The 21,801-nt window shown below is 53.6% G+C and overlaps 4 protein-coding genes across 4 annotated transcripts; 1 reads left to right on the top strand and 3 right to left on the bottom strand.

The window, feature by feature from the left end:
• Window positions 1-538: 538 nt before the first annotated feature.
• FIBRA_07944 (uncharacterized protein) lies at window positions 539-3,186 on the bottom strand (the record flags this gene model as incomplete). The annotated part of the gene is made up of 10 exons (XM_012329605.1): window positions 539-1,918; window positions 1,973-2,049; window positions 2,113-2,156; window positions 2,213-2,242; window positions 2,305-2,410; window positions 2,481-2,494; window positions 2,548-2,627; window positions 2,681-2,696; window positions 2,747-2,870; window positions 2,985-3,186. 10 exons carry the CDS (start codon window positions 3,184-3,186, stop codon window positions 539-541), a joined length of 2,073 nt encoding a protein of 690 aa, XP_012184995.1.
• Window positions 3,187-4,085: 899 nt separating this feature from the next.
• On the top strand, window positions 4,086-9,161 carry FIBRA_07943 (uncharacterized protein; the record flags this gene model as incomplete). The annotated part of the gene is made up of 12 exons (XM_012329604.1): window positions 4,086-4,135; window positions 4,305-5,046; window positions 5,097-5,177; window positions 5,229-6,273; window positions 6,333-6,537; window positions 6,585-6,665; window positions 6,718-6,833; window positions 6,882-7,366; window positions 7,431-7,709; window positions 7,763-8,113; window positions 8,169-8,750; window positions 8,808-9,161. 12 exons carry the CDS (start codon window positions 4,086-4,088, stop codon window positions 9,159-9,161), a joined length of 4,371 nt encoding a protein of 1,456 aa, XP_012184994.1.
• Window positions 9,162-9,610: 449 nt separating this feature from the next.
• Window positions 9,611-13,832, bottom strand: FIBRA_07942 (uncharacterized protein; the record flags this gene model as incomplete). Its single annotated transcript, XM_012329603.1, has 8 exons — window positions 9,611-9,875; window positions 9,935-9,990; window positions 10,047-10,069; window positions 10,122-10,258; window positions 10,315-11,556; window positions 11,611-13,250; window positions 13,311-13,687; window positions 13,757-13,832. 8 exons carry the CDS (start codon window positions 13,830-13,832, stop codon window positions 9,611-9,613), a joined length of 3,816 nt encoding a protein of 1,271 aa, XP_012184993.1.
• A 4,659-nt stretch (window positions 13,833-18,491) lies between these two features.
• On the bottom strand, window positions 18,492-20,140 carry FIBRA_07941 (uncharacterized protein; the record flags this gene model as incomplete). The annotated part of the gene is made up of 8 exons (XM_012329602.1): window positions 18,492-18,663; window positions 18,721-18,902; window positions 18,958-19,179; window positions 19,237-19,367; window positions 19,417-19,587; window positions 19,644-19,794; window positions 19,847-19,907; window positions 19,968-20,140. The coding sequence occupies 8 exons, from the start codon at window positions 20,138-20,140 to the stop codon at window positions 18,492-18,494; spliced, it is 1,263 nt and encodes a 420-aa protein (XP_012184992.1).
• Between the last annotated feature and the right edge of the window lie 1,661 nt (window positions 20,141-21,801).

The following is a 21,801-nucleotide window of genomic DNA, read 5'->3' as shown; positions in this document are numbered from 1 at the left end:
CCACCGCAGTGTCATCGGCTGCGACCGTAGGTATGACATGTTGGCTTTGGGCGGAAACTGCTGGCTTCGTCTCAGAAACTTAGTTCAGCTATAACCAAAATTACCAGACGGTAGGCATGCAAGGGCAGACAGAATCATATTTCGCAAATCCATTGCACGACAATAACATTAGCCACTGATCTACGTGACAACGACATCAAAGCACATCGATACGCAATAAGTCATGAGTATTGACAGTAGAAGATTAACCAAAGACAAGACCACAGCTTGCGTTCTCTTCCTCGCACGACACCAGGAACTAATGGGCCATCTATCCATGATTCCATTGAACGTTCCCTACCAGGGCATCGCGGTTGTGACGCAACTTGCGCGCCACCGAGACAGCGATCTAGCCTCGCTTGCGAAGCTGAAGGATCATATAGCAGGGCATAGGGCTGATATAATCTCGAGAATTCCGTAAGAAAGATAGGCTTGAAACAGAAACAGGAACAGGCGGGCGTAGCCGCAGACCGCACTCGCCAGATTGCGATATGGTTAATCAATGAGCGAAGTGGTTCCCGTGGTGGGCAGCTGCACGAGCATGGTGGCGACGGCGGGAGTCAAACACCGCTTTCATGTCGTAGTCCGGCCTGGGAGCACGAGCCGTCCAAATAGAGCGACGCGCAATATCGGTAGCATCGCACGTCTCGGTTGGATCTGCGCTGGTCGTCGGACTGGGAGCTACGCTCGATGGAGAAGACGTTGGGGCTGGGGACGAGGAGGGAGCCGCAGGAGTGCTCGACACAGCCGGAACGCTTGAGACGGCAGGGGTGCTCGATACAGCAGGAGTGCTTGACACAGCAGGAGTGCTCGACACAGCAGGAGTGCTCGACACAACAGGCATGCCGGACGCGGCAGGAGTGCTCGATTCCTCAGGATCATCACAACCATCCGTCTCCGTAGGAGATGGAGCTGCAGATGGCGCACTCGAAGCAGCAGGAGTAGAGCTCACGGCCGGAGTGGAGGATGGTGAAGCAGCAGGAGTGCTCGATTCCTCAGGATCATCACAGCCGTCGGTTTCAGTGGTAGAAGGGGCACCAGACGAAGGTGAGCCAGAAGCGACAGGCGCAGACGTCGGAACCGCTGGGGTCGACGACGGAGAAGCAGAAGGAACGCCCGACTCTTCCCCACAGCCGTCAGACTCGGTAGGCGATGGAGCGGCCGAAGGAGCCGAACTAACCACGGGCGCAGATGACGGAGCAGATGATGACACTGGCAAGCTGTTGGGGACACCAGTAGTAACAATGGGTGAGCTGGATGCGAGTACACTTGAAGTGGGTCGAGGGCGGCAAGATGATTTGGGCTTTTTGGCCTTCTTCGAAGATATGGGGCTCGTACTGGCAGTCGCAATCGGGGACGAGGAAGCAGGTGTCAACGTCGAAAACACAGGAGTCGAGGACGGTGAAGCCGCAGGAGTGCTCGATTCATCTCCGCAATCGTCCGTCTCGGTGGGAGAGGGGGCAGCAGATGTAGCAGGTAGGGTCGATGTTGGAGAAGTGGTGGGAATACTTGACTCGTCGCCACAATCGTCCGTCTCCGTAGGAGAAGGAATCGCGGACGGCGTCGAAGAGACTGCCGGAGACGACGCATTCGCAGCGGGAGCCGATGACGCACCAATCAGTACGGGAGGTACCGAGAAAGTCGCATTGGGGCTCAGAGAAGTCGTTGCAACGCTCGTCGGAGCACTGACGGCTGTCGGGGTACTAGACGGCACTGGGACGCTGAGAGAGGTCGGGACAGATGAAGGGGACGCCGAAGGAGAGCTGGTGGGCTCACTTGCAGGTGCAGACGACGGGGAAGTGGAAGGACTGGCCGACGTTGGCAGGCTATAGGGGTTGAGCGTTTGAGCATCGGCGCAGTACGCGATGAGCAGATTGATCTATATGTTCACACTGAATTTCAAAGACAAGAAGAATATAACATGGATACATACGTTGTCCTCCAAACAAGCAACCTGTACAGCATTTTGATCAGACTGGAAAAACGCATCGGGACAATTAGCATCGGCACCTGAGAACATACAAGTGGTCAGGATTCAAAAGTAAACATCTAATCATAAAGGTATGTACTAACAGTTGGCACCAGTGCCGTTGCATCCGTTAGTTCCTCCCCAGTAGCTAAGATAGGGATGTGAGATGACCCGTGGCATTTAACGAGCCATCCTGACTCTTACCTGAACGACGCTTGAACATTGAATTCGTGCCTTTCAAAGTCAAGTCCATCATTAGCGCCTAATTATCGCAGCTGTAGAATTGTAAAACTTACGGAGGAATCAGGCTGATATCAACAGAAGCCCCTCCTCCTTCTCCATTAGGGTCACCAATAGTCATCTCTAGCAAAGTGCACTGCTCGCCATTGAGCCCACAGGCACCTGTAACACATTTCAGAATCAAATATTGATCAGCACTTTCAGAAGAAATTCCCTCCAAGCATACACATACCAGTCTGCAGATACCTACAGAAGAAAGTGATTAGTCTGTTGCGAAACAACGAAATCAACAGACTTACGCAATTGCAGATTCAAAGGGACCGTTGGAGACATAATCCTGTCCCGTAGAGACGATGTTCCCACCTTGAACGAGTGATGGCTGAAAGAAAGTGAGCTTTCTCTTCAATAAATCCCGGGCATATCGAAACTTACAGTTCCGTAGCCACACCTGTTGGGAGATATGAGACTGGGTCGTCGAACGGCAAGTAGAAGACTAACCCGTTATAAGTACGGATGATGTGCTGTTCGGCGTTGACGGCTGCAGACGCGTAAAGAGTGGCAGCGAGAGCAGCAGAAACGAGAGTGAAATGCATTGTGAGCGTAAGGCTGGGATCGTCACGGGCTAACGACGCCTATATAGCAGCGTGAGCTGCAGAGGCGATGGGAGAAGGGAAGATTGAGGTTGAAGGGAAGGCAGCGGTTGAACAAGGCCGAGAAGAGAATGAGATATACTAACACGCGATCGGAGGACCCCGTGGACCGCCTGCGTTCAGAAAAGGCTCCGCTGCCGATTTTCTTCTCGTCTCCACTGCCTCATGCTCTCTAAACGCCCAGGACTTGCTGTTGAGATCATTGTGCCGCGCTGCCATGGCACCAGTGTCGCCCGGCGAGGGTGATGCCCGCGCACGGTGGACATCTGGATTGAGCGACACGGACATGATTTTTGGGCGGACGGCACGTTGACCTGCGGTTCGATCGGCGCGCCCCTTCGGCTTGGCTCGCCAGCCCAGTCGCTTGAAGAGGCCGATAAGCAAACCGGCGTAGCTCTGCGCTGCTGCCAATAAACACACACTGTGGTCGTTTATCTCCAAACCTCTTGTATTCGCGGCAACAAGCACACGAAATTGGGCTATATACACCGTAGCCGCAAGGTACAGTAGCCTGGACGAGCAAATCTGCCATTAGGTTCCACACACACCAGTTTGCCCTCTACGCCGGTCAGGTTTATGAATGACAGAAATATCTGCGGGGAACGCTCGAACTCACTCGTCATCCGATGCTAGGTGCCGAATGTAGCCCAAAGGAGTATTGCCTGTGTAGACCATCGAGGGTCTCCCAGTGCTCTTGTTGGTTCCGCGTACTGCTTTAGTAAACACGTTTTCGGTGTAAAGTAGATAAGCGCACCATGATCATGATCGCGGGAATTGTTTCTTAATGTCTACTTCTCACCAAATGCGTGAGCAGATTGCCTATAGGCATGATGACCGCCACGGTCACACCTGGAAACGCCAGACGTGTGACTATGATCTCTTCCAACTTGCAGAAACCAGCTCGTTCCTGAGATAACTTACTAGAATATGCCAAGCGAATTGCTCAAAAGTTGGCAGTGGAGGAATCTCTTGGTTCCTTGGTCGCAGCCACCATGATGAAGAGTGCGCTGATTGTGGCTAGTAATGGTGTCTGGGATTCTCAGTATACATACCTGAAACTCAGAGAAATATGATGCCCACCTGAATGACCTTCGATTCGGTTGGCTGGTTGCCGCTCGCTGAGAACAAGACACATTTACCACGTTCATTAGAGTACTGTCACATTTGGAATACACCAGAACATCACGATGTCATTCTGTTCGGGGAGTGTAACGTGTGCTGAGGATGGCCAGCGCAGGTGCGAATGCAAGTGGCTGAGAAACAGAGGAGAGAGCGCAAGAAGCGGTGGCCGCCGCTCGGGAAAGCGGGGAGGGCACGTGGAGGGAGAGCAGGCGAGAGGCGGAGGCGCGCAGAGCTTGATCCCGCCCACCGTCCTGGCCATCCTCCACCCTGGCTTCACTCTTCAGGCAGCCCTCCCCGCGGTCTCCGGCCCCGCCCTCATCCTTTCCCCCTACCTTATACCCCGTCGCATCTAACGACCTCAATCCAAATGCCGCCGTCCAGCGCCGCATCTCACGCTCAGACTTAGACTTCGAACAGGCCCTGCGCACTGGAGGCACCGTCGTCCTCAAAGAGGGCCTCGACGTAGACTCCCTCGGCGCAGACATCTCAAACACATCTATATCCTTTTCTACTCCGTCTCCATCTATTCAGAAGCACTACGTGGGCCTCAAGCCCGCCACCCCCACCGTCGTCCCTCCGACCCCGTCTCCCGTGGTCAGTCCTCGTCCAGGCCCATCTAATTCTTCCAGGACGCGCCCGTCATTATTGCCGTCTTCGTCCTCGAATGACGTGTTTTCCGACGCCCAGGACAGCGACTATCAGACAAGACGGAGGTCGATGTATCGTTCACCCGGGACAGCCAGTAGCCCCGATCTCGCTACGCTCCTCCGCAAGGCCAAGGAACGTGGAGGACCGGCGAATAGAGAGTCCGGAAAAGCCGCTGACTCTACACTCACTCCGAACAGAGCTGCTGGATCGAGAGGCATGAACCGCCAGCAATCCTCCCCTACGTCTTCGCCGCAGGCTTCGCCGGCTCCTAGAGGTAAACCCAGGTCAGATCAGCTACTCGGAGGTGACCACGGTGGTGTTGGGAGTGTGAATCCAGAGTGGGCATGGACGAGTCCACGGTCAGCGGGGCCGCCAAAGGTACATGCCTACAGCTCTTTTAAGCCCTAATCTCAAATTTGCTACAGCAGAATCCAAAATCTTCTGTGCGAGCGAAAACATCCGCATTCCTAGGCAAAATGCTTGGTTCCTCCAGCACCCGCGAGCGATCGGTAAGAAAACTTTGCAAATAGACACCGCCCACTGATTGACACCTCTGGCAGCGGACGATTACATCCTCTCCGTCTACCACTTCCATTACGTCGTATCCGCTCATGGATGCCTTTACTCCTCCAGTCCCGCCTATCCCGCCTAAGCACCAGTCACAGTACTCTTCCCCGCGCGCTGGTCCTTCAGACGTCTTTACTGATGCTCCCAGCACTGTTGATATGGACAAAATGCTGCCACCCACGGACAGCATACGTTCGGACCTTGATGATCTGTCGTTAGTCATGGTTGATGGGCCGCTGACCGACCGCTCACGGTCACCATCGCCGACCAAAACCCTCAAAGAGCGTCCGTTGAACGGCAATGCGAAGCATGTTAAACTTCCAAGCCGGAGCAAACGGAGAAGTATGAGTGTCAGTGATGCGGATATTAAGAAAGTCATGAATATGGGTGCAACATCTACTTCGGCTCGCATGTCGAGCGAGGCACGTACCGGAGGTCTCGGATGGGATTCAGCACTGAGCGGAATCATCTCTGACTTCAAAGGAGAACTATCACAACTGGACCCGATCTCCACAGGGCCGCTTGATCTGCGCGATCCAACCACGCCTTCGCGACGGCCGGCTCTCGCAGCCTTGCGCGCTCGTAGCGAAGACACTGCACCGCGAGGCTCACCAGCTCGCCCACCATTGAAACTCACAACCTCCGCCCCGATGCAGCTCCCGACGCCCAGGGTGACCCTGCAGCCCGCAGAAGGTGCACAGAAATCATATTCCGCTGGTCCGTCTCTCGAGACCCGCCCGTCGGTACAGGAAGACAACACGGAAGTTGCCCTTGTCCCACCAAGATCTAGCTCCTTACGATCGCAAACACACACGCCCCCACGAGCTCGATCGGGCTCGAGCGGTATGGCTCCACGTGTAGCGTCGATGAAGTATGGTCCACGTGCACAGCCTATGCGAAATGGAACTGCGCCTGTGCTAGCACAAGCTCCCTCGCCGTCGACGAAGCGCGATGCGGAGCGACTCCGGGTGCAGCACCGCTCGACGGCGTCGACGTCTGAGCCATCGCTGATCCCGGAGCGGGAGGATGGACGTGTCCGTGAGCGTGCTTGTGTTACACAGTGTCGTACTCTCCCTGATGACGTGTTTTGTGTATAGAGCCAGGCTTGTCTGCGAGCTCGCAACAGGACCTCACGACGAATGATCTAGTTAATGGGCGCTTGAATCTCCATGCGCGTGGTTCGCCCATGAAGAGTGAGACAGCAGATTTGCTGGTGCGTGGTAAAGAGCTCGCTTCGCGGTGCTGGGTCGAGGACGAAGATTTCTTGGCGAAGGACAAGATTGCAGAGTGGCTCGGCGGACAGTGAGTGCCGACTCTCAGCGGGTTATTTATCTGACATTCTCATGCAGGGGTCTCATTAACAAGACGGCATTGCGATTCTATATGGACTACTTTGACTTCTCCGGACTACGCTTGGATCATGCTTTTAGGTCAATGCCACTCATTCTCGGCATAGCGAATATCAGCTGAAGCTTTACCTAGACGGCTGTGCGCGAAGCTCTATCTGAAGGCCGAGACTCAACAATTGGATCGGATTCTTGAAGAATTTGCACGGCGATATTTTGATTGTAATCCCACTACCATTTTTGGCAGCTCAAGTAAGTGAACAATTAGTCGCAAATGTGAATGAAAGCTCAACGGCGTAGGTGTTGTGCATGCGGTCACCTACTCACTTTTGCTACTCAACACCGATCTCCACGTTGCCGAGCTGACATCACGGATGTCCCGCGGCCAGTTTGTTCGCAATACTATTTCGACTATTCAGATGCAGCTACAGCCCAACCAGGGCTCCAATAGCGATCTTTCTTACGATGACTGGACAAGCTTCCGCGCCGGTTCTGAAAGCGATGTCGTCGGAACGACCGTGCGATCCCGGGCCAAACGCAGCGACAGTATCACTAGCTGGAATAGCATCAACACGCGGGAGGGCATTTCAACGCCTGCACCGCTAGCAGCCCATTCCACGGGACAACTAAGCCAGGTTTCGGACAGCGCAACACAGTCACCCATGAATGAGAGTGCCGTGTCTGTAGCCCTTTCTTCTGGCCAAGAATCCAGGAACCAGGAACTGGCCTCCACACCTATAATGCATGATCGCAACTGGGAGGTGGAGGTAGAGAGCATCCTCAAGGTGAGGACTCAACGAAACATGCAACCGTGGTTCTTACCATTCCTGATGATGATGAAACTATCAGGAAATGTATGCAGCCGTGAAGAGCCAGCAGATTCTGCAGCCTATCAATAGTGCGTTGTTGGCGCGACCGTCCACATCGTCGTTGAGTCCTCATGGACCACTGCTGCGACAACGCAGTTTGCGTACCGGGCCACCTGACCGGCTGAACAATTTGAAGCGAGGAAGTATACGAGGCTTACAGTCGATACTACAAGCTCAAGCTGGTGTTAGTCCGTACAGCAGCAATAGCAGCATCGACGGCCGGGCTAGCCCTGCACCCAGCTTCGCCAACTCCATCGAGGTAAGACCAGGATTTGTTGAGCTAATTGCCCAGGCTGATAGACTTGCTCCCAGGGCATTCGCAACCCTTCCACTGCATTCCTCACACCGGCTCTTGGTTTTGCTTCTAACTTGTCACATACCATCATCCGAGAGACGCAAGAAGATGATCATCTCAGTTACAAGAGTGACTTGTCGGGTACCGATGTTAGTATTACTGACGAAGAGCTGGCGCTTCTGGGTCCACCTTGGGCCAAGGAAGGCATGCTGTGTCGCAAGCAATATTGGGACTCCACGGGCAAGCGAGCAAAGTCCAAAGCATGGATGGACGTCTTTGTCGTCATTCAGAAAGGCGAGCTTAGTATGTTCGTGTTTGGAGAGCATGGTCACGGTGGTTCGGGCGTCGTCGGCGGCGGTAACTGGCTTGTGGGTCCGGTTACCGTGCTAGTGCGCTACGCAATACTGAAAATGAAATATACAGGAAAACGCACAGTCGGTAGGCAAAGTGCTCCTTGCCCACTCTCTTGCCCACGCGCTCCCTCCACCTGGCTACAACAGACAGCGGCCGCACTGCATGGTTTTGACGCTTTCGAACGGCGGAGTCTATTTTTTCCAGGCAGGTACTGAGGAATTGGTCAACGAATGGGTGTCGACTTGCAACTATTGGGCCGCGCGACAAAGTAAGGAGCCCCTCGCTGGCGGTGTTTCCAACATGGAGTACGGCTGGAACAGGGTCCTTGACCCGATTACCCGTGTACGATCAATCTCCGAAGACAATTTTTCTGTTCGCGACGGGGACGCTGATGATGGAGTGAGCATTCGCAGTGGTCGCAGCGGACGGAGTGGGAAGAGTCGCATTAGGGACATCGCAGCCACTGTGCGGGCGGAGAAGTCACCATGGGCTGACAGGACTTTCATCAACGACTGGAAGCCGCCCCTCCCTCCAAGTGTACCCAGCATGCATGACGAGGAGACCCAGATGGAGGCGCTGCAAAAGCACGTCACGTCTCTCAAAACCGACCTCAAGCAACATAATGCACTGAGAACGCCTATGATGAATCTGGTGAGCGCCGGTCTTCCCCTCTCCCCGTCTCCCTACACTTTACTCACATGCCGATAGTATCAACCTCGTTCGTCCAACGCCACAAAAGCGATGAGTAACTGGGAGAAAAAATCGCAATATTTGCTGACCGAGATTGTCAAGTATGATTCTTACATCGACTCGCTGCAAGCGGCGATGTCGCTCCGGCTCAGAAAGCGAGGGGAAAAGGCGATGGAGAGAGCGCTGGTAGTATCCAGTCCGACCGAAGGAGAATTCCCAGATACCGCCGCGAAGGGCAAATGGAAGGGACAGCCTGAAGAGGAGACGATAGAAGAGGGGGAGGAGCCGCCCGCTAGTGCTTGTCCGGAAGCTTCATCACCTGTACACTTCCACCGCCGGGAGCTTGCTGAGACGGGTGAATCACCAACGTGAGAGTGGTATACCCTATACTCGTTCCCGTGACTATCTATGTATACCGCTGTACTTACGATTGTGCTGCTACTACTTTTAATGACTGCGTAATGAATGTTGATGAATTTGGATTTGCGGGCGATCTAATCACTACCAATTGCAGTCCAGGACCTTCGACATCGAAAAGAAAATGAACAGCTATAAAGCCCGGTAACAGTATGGAATACATGATTCGTGGACCTGTATCGAGAACATTGATGAATCTGTTAACACAATAATCTATGACATCTACTAATCCTGATCGTACACGCATAGGCAGGAATCACAGGGATGTGTTGAGAAAGCGGAGAATCAGAACTCGAAGCAAAACTGCTGCTACAAGATCTACGCAGAAAAGATAGAGGCATATAGATCACCGGACATGATGGGAACAACACACATCGGCGCGACGGCTTCCTAAGTAAGCAGTACTAGGCACCGACGCCATCGTCACCAGTCTTACGGCTGGACGACTGCGTCGAGGCGCTGGTAGAAGTCCGTCGCTGCCGCTTCATAGAGACGTTACCCGGAGAGCCCAACCCTATTCGTGTCGTGGGGGACATTCGGGTGCCGTGAAGACCCATTGGCATCGAACTCGTTGTTGCAGCCCGCGGTCGAGTAGCGGAGGACGTGATCCTGGGCAGGGCAGATGCACCCTTGCGGGATGTACTGTGCGGGGTGCCAGACGCTCGATTCCTGCACCAACGTACGTCAGCATATTTTAAACAGTAGGTCAAGGCCATCAGGTTGCTAACCTCTTCTTGATAACATCCGTCTTCAGAGACAATGGCCTAACCACACCATGCAACTTCTACAAATGGCGACAAATGAGCCTCGAATCAAATAAATTACGAAATCGCAACTTACGTAGAACAGGCCGCACGCGTTACCTGATGGGAAGATATTAGTGCAGATTCAAAATGGAGCGGAGCAGATTCATACACAAGGGCTGGCCCTCCGGGTCCCTGCGCCAAAGGGGTGTATTTGTGGTCTGGCAGTTGGTACAAACAGTGGGGCTCTGGTCACCATCTTCTCCCGCGCCCCCCGCGCCCCTCGCCGTGGTAGAAACCTCAGGGCTACTGTAAGCGGGTTAGCTCAGATGACTTGGTGTAGGAGAAATCTCATCGATACTTACGTCTTTCTGTTAGTGGCCCGCGTGTCCTGCACCACACGTTTCGACGACGCAATCTTGCGTGGCGGATTGCGCGAACCTGCGCCATTCTCCGCGGAAGGTGGCGTAGATGCCGTCGACGAGTGGTAAGGCTCAGGCGAAGCATTGGAGCTGGAGTTCACACCGTTCCCCCAGCCGTCGCTGGATGGACTGGGATGGAAATTCTGGAAAGAATTCTCTTGGGTGTCCACAGGTAGAATATGATGTGGATCAACATGAGTAAATGGGCCCATTCCGGAACTACCGTCAAGGCCAGGATACATCATGCCAACTAGATGGTTGTAATCCAACGGTTGTTCTAGGACGTTCATGTGCGCAAAGCCTTCTGCCACTGCAGCGGAGGCTGCCACAGCTGCAGGTGAGAGCGTCTCTGCTCCGGGGCCAATTGGCGCGGGGAAATTGTCGTGAAAGGAAGCTCGTAATGGATCATGATATGAAAGACTGTCCGATGGCCGAAGATCTTTCACAGAGGGAAGAGTTGGAGGCGGGAGGTTGGTTGGTGGCGCACTGGACAGGTCAAAGAATGTGTCATAACTTGGGAAAGTAAAGTTGAACGAAGATGAAGGGAAGGGACTGTTACGCCGGAATGGCTCAGACTCGGAAGGATCGATATGCTCTTGAGGTGGGATGACAGGGAGGTCACCGCGAAGCATTCCGTCTGCGTGTGGCGCATCTGCACGTCGCTTGATTCCAATAAGACTTTCAGGCGACAATGGCTTCCCGTTGACTTGGTGTCGACCACTCACCCCGGTAAATATGCCTTCCCTCGTCACAGTATGATCAAAGCTTGTTTTCCGGACATGCTTAGGGAAGGTACGCTGCTCAGGCGAAGTAGCTGTGGACGTCGATAATCTAGAAAGACCGTGCAAACCGAATGAAGGGAGGGAGGATGGATGATGCGATGGGCTGTTCAAGGCGGAAAACGACTCGACAGACCCCAACCCGTGTACATCACCCGACTCGAGCACAGCGGACAGGCCTGGATGCGGACTTCGACGACCAAAGGACGATGTGCCTGGAATGGGTATGTGATGAGACATGGCTGAACCCTTTGGAGGCGACGATGAGGGAAACTTGATATGGCTGGTCTGATCAAGCCCCACTCCAGCCAAGGGTGGTCGTGAGCGTGAGCGACTTGCCGGGCGCCAATCCATTGGCGCACGAGAACGAGACCTACTCAAGGCCCTCCAATCCATTAGCATCTCACTGTAGGTGAATACATCAGAATGTCTATAATGACATGAAGGAAACTGCACGCACTCTCCATCCTCCACACCATCTTGATTCGCGCCATCGAAGCCAACGACCTGCACTCGCGCTTTCCCCTTGTCAGTCGTTCTTCCTCGCTCAGCCGGTTCCTCCTTGATCAAAATCGTTTCGCCGCCAACGGACAATTGGCCAGAGCCGTCGAAATGATGACCGTCCTGCAGCCTCTGATCCAACTCCTTCATCCTGTCTTCGTCCTCTTTCTTTTTCTTCAAAGCTAGCGCCATCATCCGCCATGTTATGTTCTCCATTCTCTGTGCATGGGGCAGAGTGGCTTTAGTACGCGCATACATTTTCCAAACTTGAGTCGCCAGTGGATCTTCCTTGGCCAACTTCTCAGGATCCGCGTCCACCATTGCCAGCTCTATAGATTTCAGATCGGGCGACCCAGACAACCGTGGAGAAGGGAAGTTCTGAGAGCCTTGGCCATCCAGCGGTGAATTACGTGGGAAGAGATCATCAGTGAACAAATCCGACAACATGCGTTCCTTTGGGCTGCTAGCTGATGTAGGTGCACTCGATTTGTTCTGATCACCATATAAGGAGAGATTCGTGGGGCTCTGTGCTGACCCTGATAATGAATCGGTAGTGGATCCATGCTGCGGTACTGCTAGCTGCGTCAAAAGTGGGTATGGGGCTTCCGCCAGAGAAACGACGGAGGGAGTAGGCACTGAGGCTGGAGACATATATAATGACGGAGGGAGAGTCAGTTCATGCCGTTCACTTGGGAAGTGCGCGCCAGAGTTGAGATCCACAGACGGTAGGGGTGCGTGAAATGATGGCGAGAAACCGTCCAAGTGCGATTCGTTCAGGGAGCCGAGATGTGCATCGTAGCGGCCACTAGGGCCCGCAAGGTCGGATCCAGTCATCTGCTGGCTCAATGAACTGCGTCTGCTATGAACGTTATATGAAGCCATGCTGTTAGAGACGGAAGTCGACGGTCGTATATTAGCGGGCCCGTATGGAGGCATACCGCTCACAGGAGATTTTCTCTTGCTGTACGGATTGTTTCCGGGACCAGGTCGAAAATGAAGGGGTGAGGCTCGTTGCGATGATGAGGGGGTAGAGGAATACGGAGAGGGGACATTGGACCATGACTGCGGTGCGCCCTGCCCAGCACTCGGCCGGCCGATGTCTTTCGTGTTGAGCGGAGTAATGCGAGGATTCATGGAGAACTGTGGCGACGAACGGCTATATCTGGCGGGCATACTAGAAGGGACTCCGCCGGTAGGGGGTCCCAGCACGCCAGAAGCGGCGAGGGCGGCAAACGTTGCAGGGTCGAGCGGCGAGGAGAACACGTTCCCCCATTCTTGGTTCGGCAAGGATGAGATGGAACTGTGCTGTGCCGAAGTATCGCCAGGATGAGGCGCAGCAGAGGGGACAGAGTGTTGAAGCATGAAGGGGGCAGATGGAGAAGAGCCGGGGATAGTGAGGGGGGGCTGGGCAGGCCAGGGGGATGAGTGGGCGGAGGAGGGGAGAGAGGACGGGTGGGGGCTGAGATCAAGGGTGGTGGAGGATGAAGCAGAGCGGTTGAGGACGGTGCCCGAGGCAGACTGGGCTACAGGAGACCAAGGACGAGTGATGGCTTCGTTATACCCTCGGACGGAGGACGTCGGAAGTTCCATAGGACGCCTCTAAGCTGGGGAGATCAGGCGTGAGGGGTGAGAATCAGCGAAGGGTTTCGGTAGACGCACAGGATATATGAGGGGATGGCGAACGAAGAGTGCCGCGGCGTAGTCATCCACCTGGGCGAGGGAACGCGGCGGCGAGGAGGATGGCGAGAGCGACCGCGAGGATGCGGACGGTGGCGAGGAGGAGGCAGAGGACGTCGTCTGGAGCTGAGGCCTGAGGAGGGCACGGACCGCACCCGACCACGTTAGAGGACGAGTCCAAATAACCCGCTCAGACGCTTTTGCCGACCCGATTTTGCCAGTTCCCGCGCTCAATATTTTCCCTGCCTTGCCTTTCTGGGGCACCTCGTTCCCACGCCCGCCCTCGCCCTCGCTGCCGTCCGCGTTCCCGCCTCGCCCGCCAGCAGCGCCGACGACCCTCCCGCCACTCCCACCCCCGCCTCGAGGATGCACCCATCGCACACGGCCTGTTTCAGCCTGCTATCCGTCGCACGCTGCCGTGATTTCACATGACGGAGGCCCTCCCATTCCGCGTCCGGCCTTTTTGCGCCTCGCATCAGCACTCCCGGCCCACTCGAACGCCATGTCTCGCATCTGCCATTCGGCCACCGTCGGACTTGCCTGCTGCAGTTTCAGGCAGGCCATCCATCGCCAACACCCACCAGCTACACAATCTGCCGTCCTGGATCGCCGCTTGTTCGTCGTCTGTGGAGTCGCGGAAACGCGACCTCGGGCAGGCGTCCACTGCAAGTACTCTGCTCGTGCATTCTTGCACTCTCTTTGGGATGCCGGCTCACAATGGAGAGGCACCAGCTCGGCACACACCGGCGCATTCACTAGTCCACATGTTGTTGAATCTTGCTGTCGCCATCTGCTCACATGCATTTGGTTTCCACAGTCTCCCTCCCAGACGCCGCCCGTGCACTGCGTCGCCCCCAGCTCGCGCTGTTCGGCCGCAACGACCAGTTTGACATCTTCCCTGAACTCAAGGCACAACGAGGTGCGCCCATACGTAACCGCCCAGCTACAACTGGCCATACACAGCGCGTCTCTGCCATGCTGCACAGTGCATGCGCTTTCCGATCACTGTGCGGTATTTGATGTCGATATGAATTGCTGGGTGTCCCATGACGCCCCCTGCCGTCTGCTTCGGGATGAGGTCTCCACAGCTCCAGCGTTCCTCTCCGACCACAGCTGGAACGCACCGCATACACCATTATTCCTTTCTACATCTCCATTCGCCCATCGACTACTCATTACCCATCTTTTGGCGACACACCGATGCTCCCTCAAATTCAGGCACCCATCAGGTAGCTGTCTCAATGGCGTCGCTCGCCTCTGCGGCAAATTGGTTTCCGGTTCCGAGCGGCACTTTTACTTCTTCTGGAACGGTTCCACCCTAAACTCCGCGAATTCGCCACCACACGGTTCGATCTGGCATGCTTTGTGAGTGAGCCCTAACGCGCCTTTTCCTTCCTCAACCACTGAACTCGCACTGACGCAACGCTTGCTGCATGAGACACCGTCCCGCGGCAGGTCTTCTGCTGTGTAGCGCGGATCGACCACAAGCGAACCGCTGGACGTGCACAACTACGTCTTAGACGCCCCATATGTTCGTCGGGACACCTCTCGGCAGCATTGGACGCCCGGGGTTGAAGTCGCTGTGTAAGCTGTTGGCTTCCACGGCATTTTGGTCCTATAGAGTTCCGTCGCCGCCGCGCACTAACCCAAACGAGTTTAGCGTCGGCGCCCAGATCACATCCGCAACAGTCCATCTGCGCATGCTTGTCTTCGGATTTCCTCTTGAGGGGCTTTGTACGAGGGTTCGCTTCTGGACCTTGGTATTCGCCTGTTCATGCGTCATGGTCCAGACGGCCTTCGTGCGTGCTGGTGGGAAGGGCTGTGGGCAGTCATTTGGCGTCTCTGAACCCTCTCGCCTTCGACTCCGACCTCAACTTCCGCTTCAACGCCGTCGACAGCATCTTGTGATTGCTCCCACCGAGATCCCCCGTGGCATGCCGTCTATTGAATACTAATGGAGGAAGATGAAGACAGACGTCTGGCTGATGGGTGCTTCCTCGAGTCCCCCATACCTGGCAAACTGGGGCAACACTGCTGGTTTTGATGAGTTCCCAGTCAAATCGGGTTATGCACGTTCTCACAAGAGCCGCCAGGTTGGCTTCGTACGCATTGTCTTCAGTCACCACTGTGGTCTTCTCCGCTTCTTCTCTTAGCTGCGGGCCCCTGCCGTAACTCGATCCGGAGGGGGGAGGGCCACATCGTGCCTGGAAGGTGGCTTAACAGTGTACTGCTTTTAGATCCGTTGTTAGGCTCGGATGCGTGATTCATATTAGCTGCAGGTTGTTAGCTATGCGACCATGTCAGGCTGACCCTGCATACAAACTGATTCAATGCTTGCTGTCCGGTACGACTTTGGACCTATGGCGCTCAACAGAGCCAGGAACTTTGGTCGGTTCTCATTGACACGCGTTCTCCCACCGCCGCCGAAATAGTAACATTTTGGTCACACCGCTAGCGAGTCTCGACGGCATCTATTCACGAGGCCTCTCTTCTCAAGATCCGTGAGCTTCGTAGATCGTGGAGGCATCTCGTCTTCATCACCGGACCGCTCATGGCGGATTGATAACTGTACTTGACCTAATATGCACTGGTCGTGCAGAGCGAAGTGGTATGACAACATGATGCGGGCTCTATCCGCATGCAGTTTGCCGGCCATATAACAGTGCGTGGTCCATTGTTTGCTTGCTGCATGTGCCGCTGTGGGATCGTGTCTGTATTGTTTTACCAATCCAGATTAGCCACAAATTCGCTGCCGTTTGATCATGCATACAAAATACTGTGTTCCTATTACTTTGGCTTGACAGATGTGATGTATCGTGGGATGAGCTGGCAATCCATAAGGATTCGGTGCGGCACGATCACCGTATTGTACCCAGCGTTGTCCGTACTGCTCGAGGCATGCTGGTTGGTACTGCTCGTGCCATGTCGACACATGGTACTAGTGCGATGCACTGATCCACCTAATTGAACATCCGCGCCTGCGCTTGAGTAAATGTGCCGAATGTAGCCGAACGCCAGTGCGACAATCGGAGGTCCGCGGAACCACTGACTACGTCCCCGGGTCGACTAGAACCGGATGATTGAGACCTTTATTACGTGAAAAGTGGAAAACAAATTCGATAACGGACGGGAGTGCTGGAAAGCCTACCAGCCAAGAGGCTCAATGGCTGCATTCCGTTGAGTGGTTAGCAGTCGCATACCAAGGGACACATTTGAAGGATCGGCGTATGGAAATTGTCGAATTTGTTTCAATGAGAGGCCGATTGCAGGCGCATGCACCGAGCTCCGCGTAGGATACACTTGCTGGCGACAATGATATCCCACCAATCTCATCGGTACATACTAGGAAGACCGGACCATAAATCGATAGTGTCCCACCAAGAACACACTACCGGTCCAGGGTCGCACAGCCTTCGCCGCTTGTCAGCACACATCGACCGAGATTATTACGAGGGACAGTAAATACACTCACATTTCGAGATCAGAAGGCCACTTTTTGCCCCAGCGCGATCAGGTACTCAATCAATGAAGACGTTTGACGAGGTGCATAATGCTTTCCTGCACTTGACAGATGAGTCCGACGCGTCGGCTTGAGGACGTGCAGACCGACGGGTCCAGACGAGTGGGGACATCGCTTTGTGATTTGCAGTGCCGAGGTCGCGCATCCGCACCGTAGCCCGAATATTACATGTGGACCGTGCTGAATCAGAGAGTTGCCATCAGAATGGCGTAGTAAATATTCCCACCTTGGCTCCCCAAGACACACTCGAGATCAGAATAATTTCACAAGGATGGCCGCCCATGAGGGCAGATGATCAGGCGCCGAGTTTCTGGAGCTCAGCGCGAATGGCCGCCATGCAAAGTGGCGCTAGCTGGGCCACACTGGCACTTGCACCACCGGAAAGCAGCCGGGATGATGCTAAGTAACATAGGTGGAACCAGAGAGACTGTAGCCGCGGATGCAGGAGAGTCAGCAACAATTGGGGAAACAATTGGGGCATCATTCAACCTCCTTGTCCGGTGTTCACTTGCAAGCTCTGCTTCGAAAATATCACGAGGGCATAATTGGACACCACAGATGCTCCGCAGTATACCTACCACCTTTTGGCGGGATGGGGTAACGGCGCTCATAGAGCCACATTGAAAGGCCCGGCTGCCGAACCGACGGTATTGCTTTTTTAGTAATTAGTCCGGCGGCTGAAGGTTCGGGGTATGTGACGTACCAGCAAGATTGGTCGAGGAGCAGTTGGATTCGGGTTGATCTCGCCATGCGCCTACTACGTTAGTGATGTCGATCGCAGTAATCGAGAGATGAGGACAAGAGCCGCGATCGTACCTGCAGTAGATAACGGCCGTCAATGGATCCAGAGATCTGTAGGAAACATATATAGTATAAGGTGATAAGGCGAGCAGAGGTCAAGCGACCTCACTTGGACCCCCAAGAATCGAGATAAGTTCGAGTTGATGATGACGCATGCAGCCGCGAACCAGCGTTTTAATTTCAGCCATCTGTTAGTACAACGAGTCAATAGATAAGCGCAGTAACTTGATTGCAAGCACCTACATTCTAGTATTTGCGCTCCTATCTTGGAACTTTCGTACTATTGCCGTAAGCCTATAGCTACACGTGGTTGCCGATGTGATTCACTGCGCCAGCCTGGACTCGGATCCGGATATCAAGTCGAGGCGAAGTGAATCGAGTGAGAAGAATACTTGAGGCCAATGTGCTTACCTGGTTCCCTCCATCTTCTGCATAAAACATTCTTATGGGGTCGAAGTTTAGTTGCAGTAGACTGCGACAGATAATAAATAATGCTACGGCGCACATCAGACGGTGGACATGCGACACAAACATTTCGATCCGTACGGGAGCAAAGGGGCCTGATAGCAGGTCACCTCACCTTCTCGATCACCATCCGGTCATATGCTTCTCTGGAACAGTGGTCATCATACACGTATTGTGACCGAGAGTATCACCAATTATACGACATTCAAGTTTTCAACAACATCGAGCGCTTGCCTATCAAATGTGCTGGCAAGCGCCACCGGTCATTGTATCGCGATCATTTTGATTTAGAAAATATTCATTGATGCCATCTGGTGTCTTTTCTAACACAGTGTACATTGTCACATGAGAATAGGTAGATGCAATGATACAAGGGCTCAGGACAGCGTAGCAAAACCAACCGACTGCTTATCAAATGAGAACACGGTGTAGACGTTTTTCATGTAGCTGTCACCAAGTAGCCAGACGTTGGTACCCAGCCCAAGATTTTGGCCAGCAAGAGCGCCCACACACCGACTCGAAGTGGTAGAGGTTTTGCCAAGGTTAAAACTAGCAGCAGGAGCGGCAATGAGTATGAAAAAATCAAGTCACATGAGGGGTACGCACTTAGCTGCACTGATGGCCCAGGATTTTCCGCCCCAGCTAAACGAGACCTTGGGGACAGAGTTGCAAGGAAAAGAGTAATAGCCATTGGTGGAATCAAACACTTGTGCTCCAGGCACTTTGGAATAGAAGGTTTTGACAGCGGACGGGGGACCGTACATGATTGTGGTACCAGAATCAATGACCTAGATAAGGATTAGGATCGAGGTCTAAGAAGAGATAAGCAGACTAAATTCGCACCGTCTGGAACCCCGACATGGCTGTGGTAGTACCCACCAGAGCTTTCGCATTGCTCGCCTGCCAGAAGCCGGTACCCGGCACTGAATGATACTCGATTGAGCCAGTGTAGAGTTTACTATCAGTGCCCCCGAGGTACAACTCTGATCCACTTGATGCGAGCTTCATCCCGAACACACCATTCGGCACAGTTTTTTGTGTCATGGCTGTGTTGAAAAAAGGACTCTGCAATTCAACTTGTTGGCGACGCATTCTGTATTCATAATAGTCTAATGATTTTACCTCGCGCAGCTGTGAGATACCAGGATACGCCATCCCAAGGAGGCCGTCAATAGGATCATTCGCAAAGCTGTTCGATAGCGTGGTCACAGGCGAGAAATATTGACCTGTCGTCTTGATACCAGCAACAACGACTGTTGCAAATGAGCCAAGGCCAATACTTGAATGCGGAAGAGGACATACCAGTCTCAGTATATTCAGGCCCTGATACCGTGGACCCATCACCGTATTCGATCGAGAAAGTGCCACTCTTTGGCACGTCGGAGGACGACTTGGCGGCGGAGTACCTACTCTTCGAAGTACAAACCGCACTCGTGCAGTTGATCGAAGGAACCCACAGGTCAGACGAGCCAGCTGTGTGATTTTCCGGGCTGAGTTGAGTGATAGGTAAGCAAAATCAATATACTCACTGTCGAAGTCGATCAGGAAGTTCTGTGCAGGAGTTCCGATGGAGATGGTACCTGCCCACTCCAGATCGTTAGATTCGTCGGTCAATGGCTCATTCTGACGTTTGTCGTGACTTGGGACCTCGTAGGTACGGATAGGCAAAATTTCGGCACCCTACACATGTGTCAGCTGTGACTTCCCGTTAATCAAATTGGAATGTATCAACCTGATTGAGTGCCTCAGACCCTTTGTTCCGCTTAAGGTTGATCAAGTTCTGACGATGCTTACTGTAGGAATATGTCAGAGACGTTACCATAGTGTACAATGAAACCGAAGACTCGACTTACTTATGTGTGCGGATTGTCTGCTTGATGGCTTTCTCGTGATCAAACACGCCGTCTGCCCTGGTCAAGTTATTGCGTTTGTGCAAGGCAACTCGAGAACCAGACTCCTGCGTCACTGGAGAGGCAGAGCTTAGCGACGCGAGGGCGACAGCGAACAAGACAGCTTTGCAAAACATAGTGAGATAACGAATGGTGTTTAAAAGATCGAGGTAGATGCAGTAGTTGCAAGGACAAGTTGGTAGGTAACTACGACGCACCAGAGGGCCTTTTATGCGTTTTCTGGCCCCATGGCCAAGCTCTCATGAGAGGAGTATTCGAGAGATATCCTCTCCCGTGTCCGAGACGGACAACATGTCCGTCGGAAGACATGTCGGGAGATTACACGCTCTACCGAGGTCTATCTTCAAGTAAAAGCCCAGGCCATAGTGATCAAGACTAGGAGCGGACAGCGTCTCGATCGGTCGTGAGATCCAGAGTGTCGACGAAGAGCCTCTGAGTCTTGTCCCTCCATGGTTGTGGGCGGTGGGAACAACTTGTAACTATTTCTATGCCGCGTGCGCTGCATGGTGTAGTCCTGAGCTCCTATTTTCGGGTCAAATCTGCAGTTGAAGACCACTGAACAGTCTCCAATGAGAGAGTTGCCATGATGCAGACCCGATCATAATAACCCGAGATCCGTCACGGTAGCGGAAAGACGTGGACCTGCAGTAGATCTTGATCACTACACAGACGAAAGTGGTCGCGGAAGGATGTGCTTCGGGTTGTTGTAATTGGGGTCGATAGCACATACTGACTCGGACATGTGCCCAGACCACGTTCGCGTCGTGTTCCCGTGATCGATCTCGTGGCCGTGTTTCAGTTGGAATCAATGCAGCGCGGCGACGTGAACGATGAATGCGCCGTTCGACTCGGCTGGCGGGGCGAAACTATTGGCAGGTGCGAGCAAATTGGACAGATTATTTATTTATTTAAACAACGTGGAATTTCGCCATTGCGAATGCGCAGTCGACACAATGATACATTGAATAGTATGAGAGCTGTGATGGTAGTGGTAAGTAGTACGAGCACTAGCAAATTAATGATTGTTGCAGCTGTGAGGTCACCCGGTATATCATTTTGCCCACCTGGCGGCATTCGTCAGGGAGCTCGCCCTTAGCTCAGTGAAGCACACTCCTGAATGACGGCGTCGGTCACTCGAGAGAGAGCTGCAATGAGCCAAAGTGAACTCGTCTGACGAGTACGGACGGTACCCGGAGGATAGCCCAAGATAAAAACTAGGCAAAGCAAATGGAAGTAAAGGGAAAAGGAAAAGCAAGACAGAGGCTCCGAGTTGAGCATGTTATAGGTTGAACCTCCGCGATGAGTACCTTCGCGGTGAGCCGGTCAATCACCCCCATAACTGTAGCAGTCCTCAACGAAGGTAAATTAGACCTGCGGTCACAAAACAGTTCTTTTACCAGGCACGTATCGATTGTGATACATCTTAGCTCCTCCGCTTCTTGCCCTTTTTCTTCTTGTCCTTCACATCCTCTCCCCCCTCGCCTTCACTTGCAACAGCACTGACGGAATCTACAGCCGTTGTATGTTCCGACGCTGAAATCAGTTCGGGAGAGCCACCATCCGTGATATCCGACGGAGTCTGACCGCTTTTCGTCTCAGGCTCGTCACTCCATGCCCACGCATGAGTCAATTCGTGTCGGCCGAGTGCCGTGAGGAAGAATGACATTATACATGCGGGACTGGTGAAGGCACCGGCGTCAGGCATAGGCCCAATTTCTCGACCGAACACTCACCTCAGGTACAACAGTGCTGGCTGTGCCTTTTTAAAGTAATGCAT

The sequence above is a fragment of the Fibroporia radiculosa genome (assembly GCF_000313525.1).
Source record: "Fibroporia radiculosa TFFH 294 genomic supercontigs, scaffold20660, whole genome shotgun sequence".
Lineage (NCBI taxonomy): Eukaryota > Fungi > Basidiomycota > Agaricomycetes > Polyporales > Fibroporiaceae > Fibroporia > Fibroporia radiculosa.
This window is presented reverse-complemented; position numbering and strand designations above follow the sequence as displayed.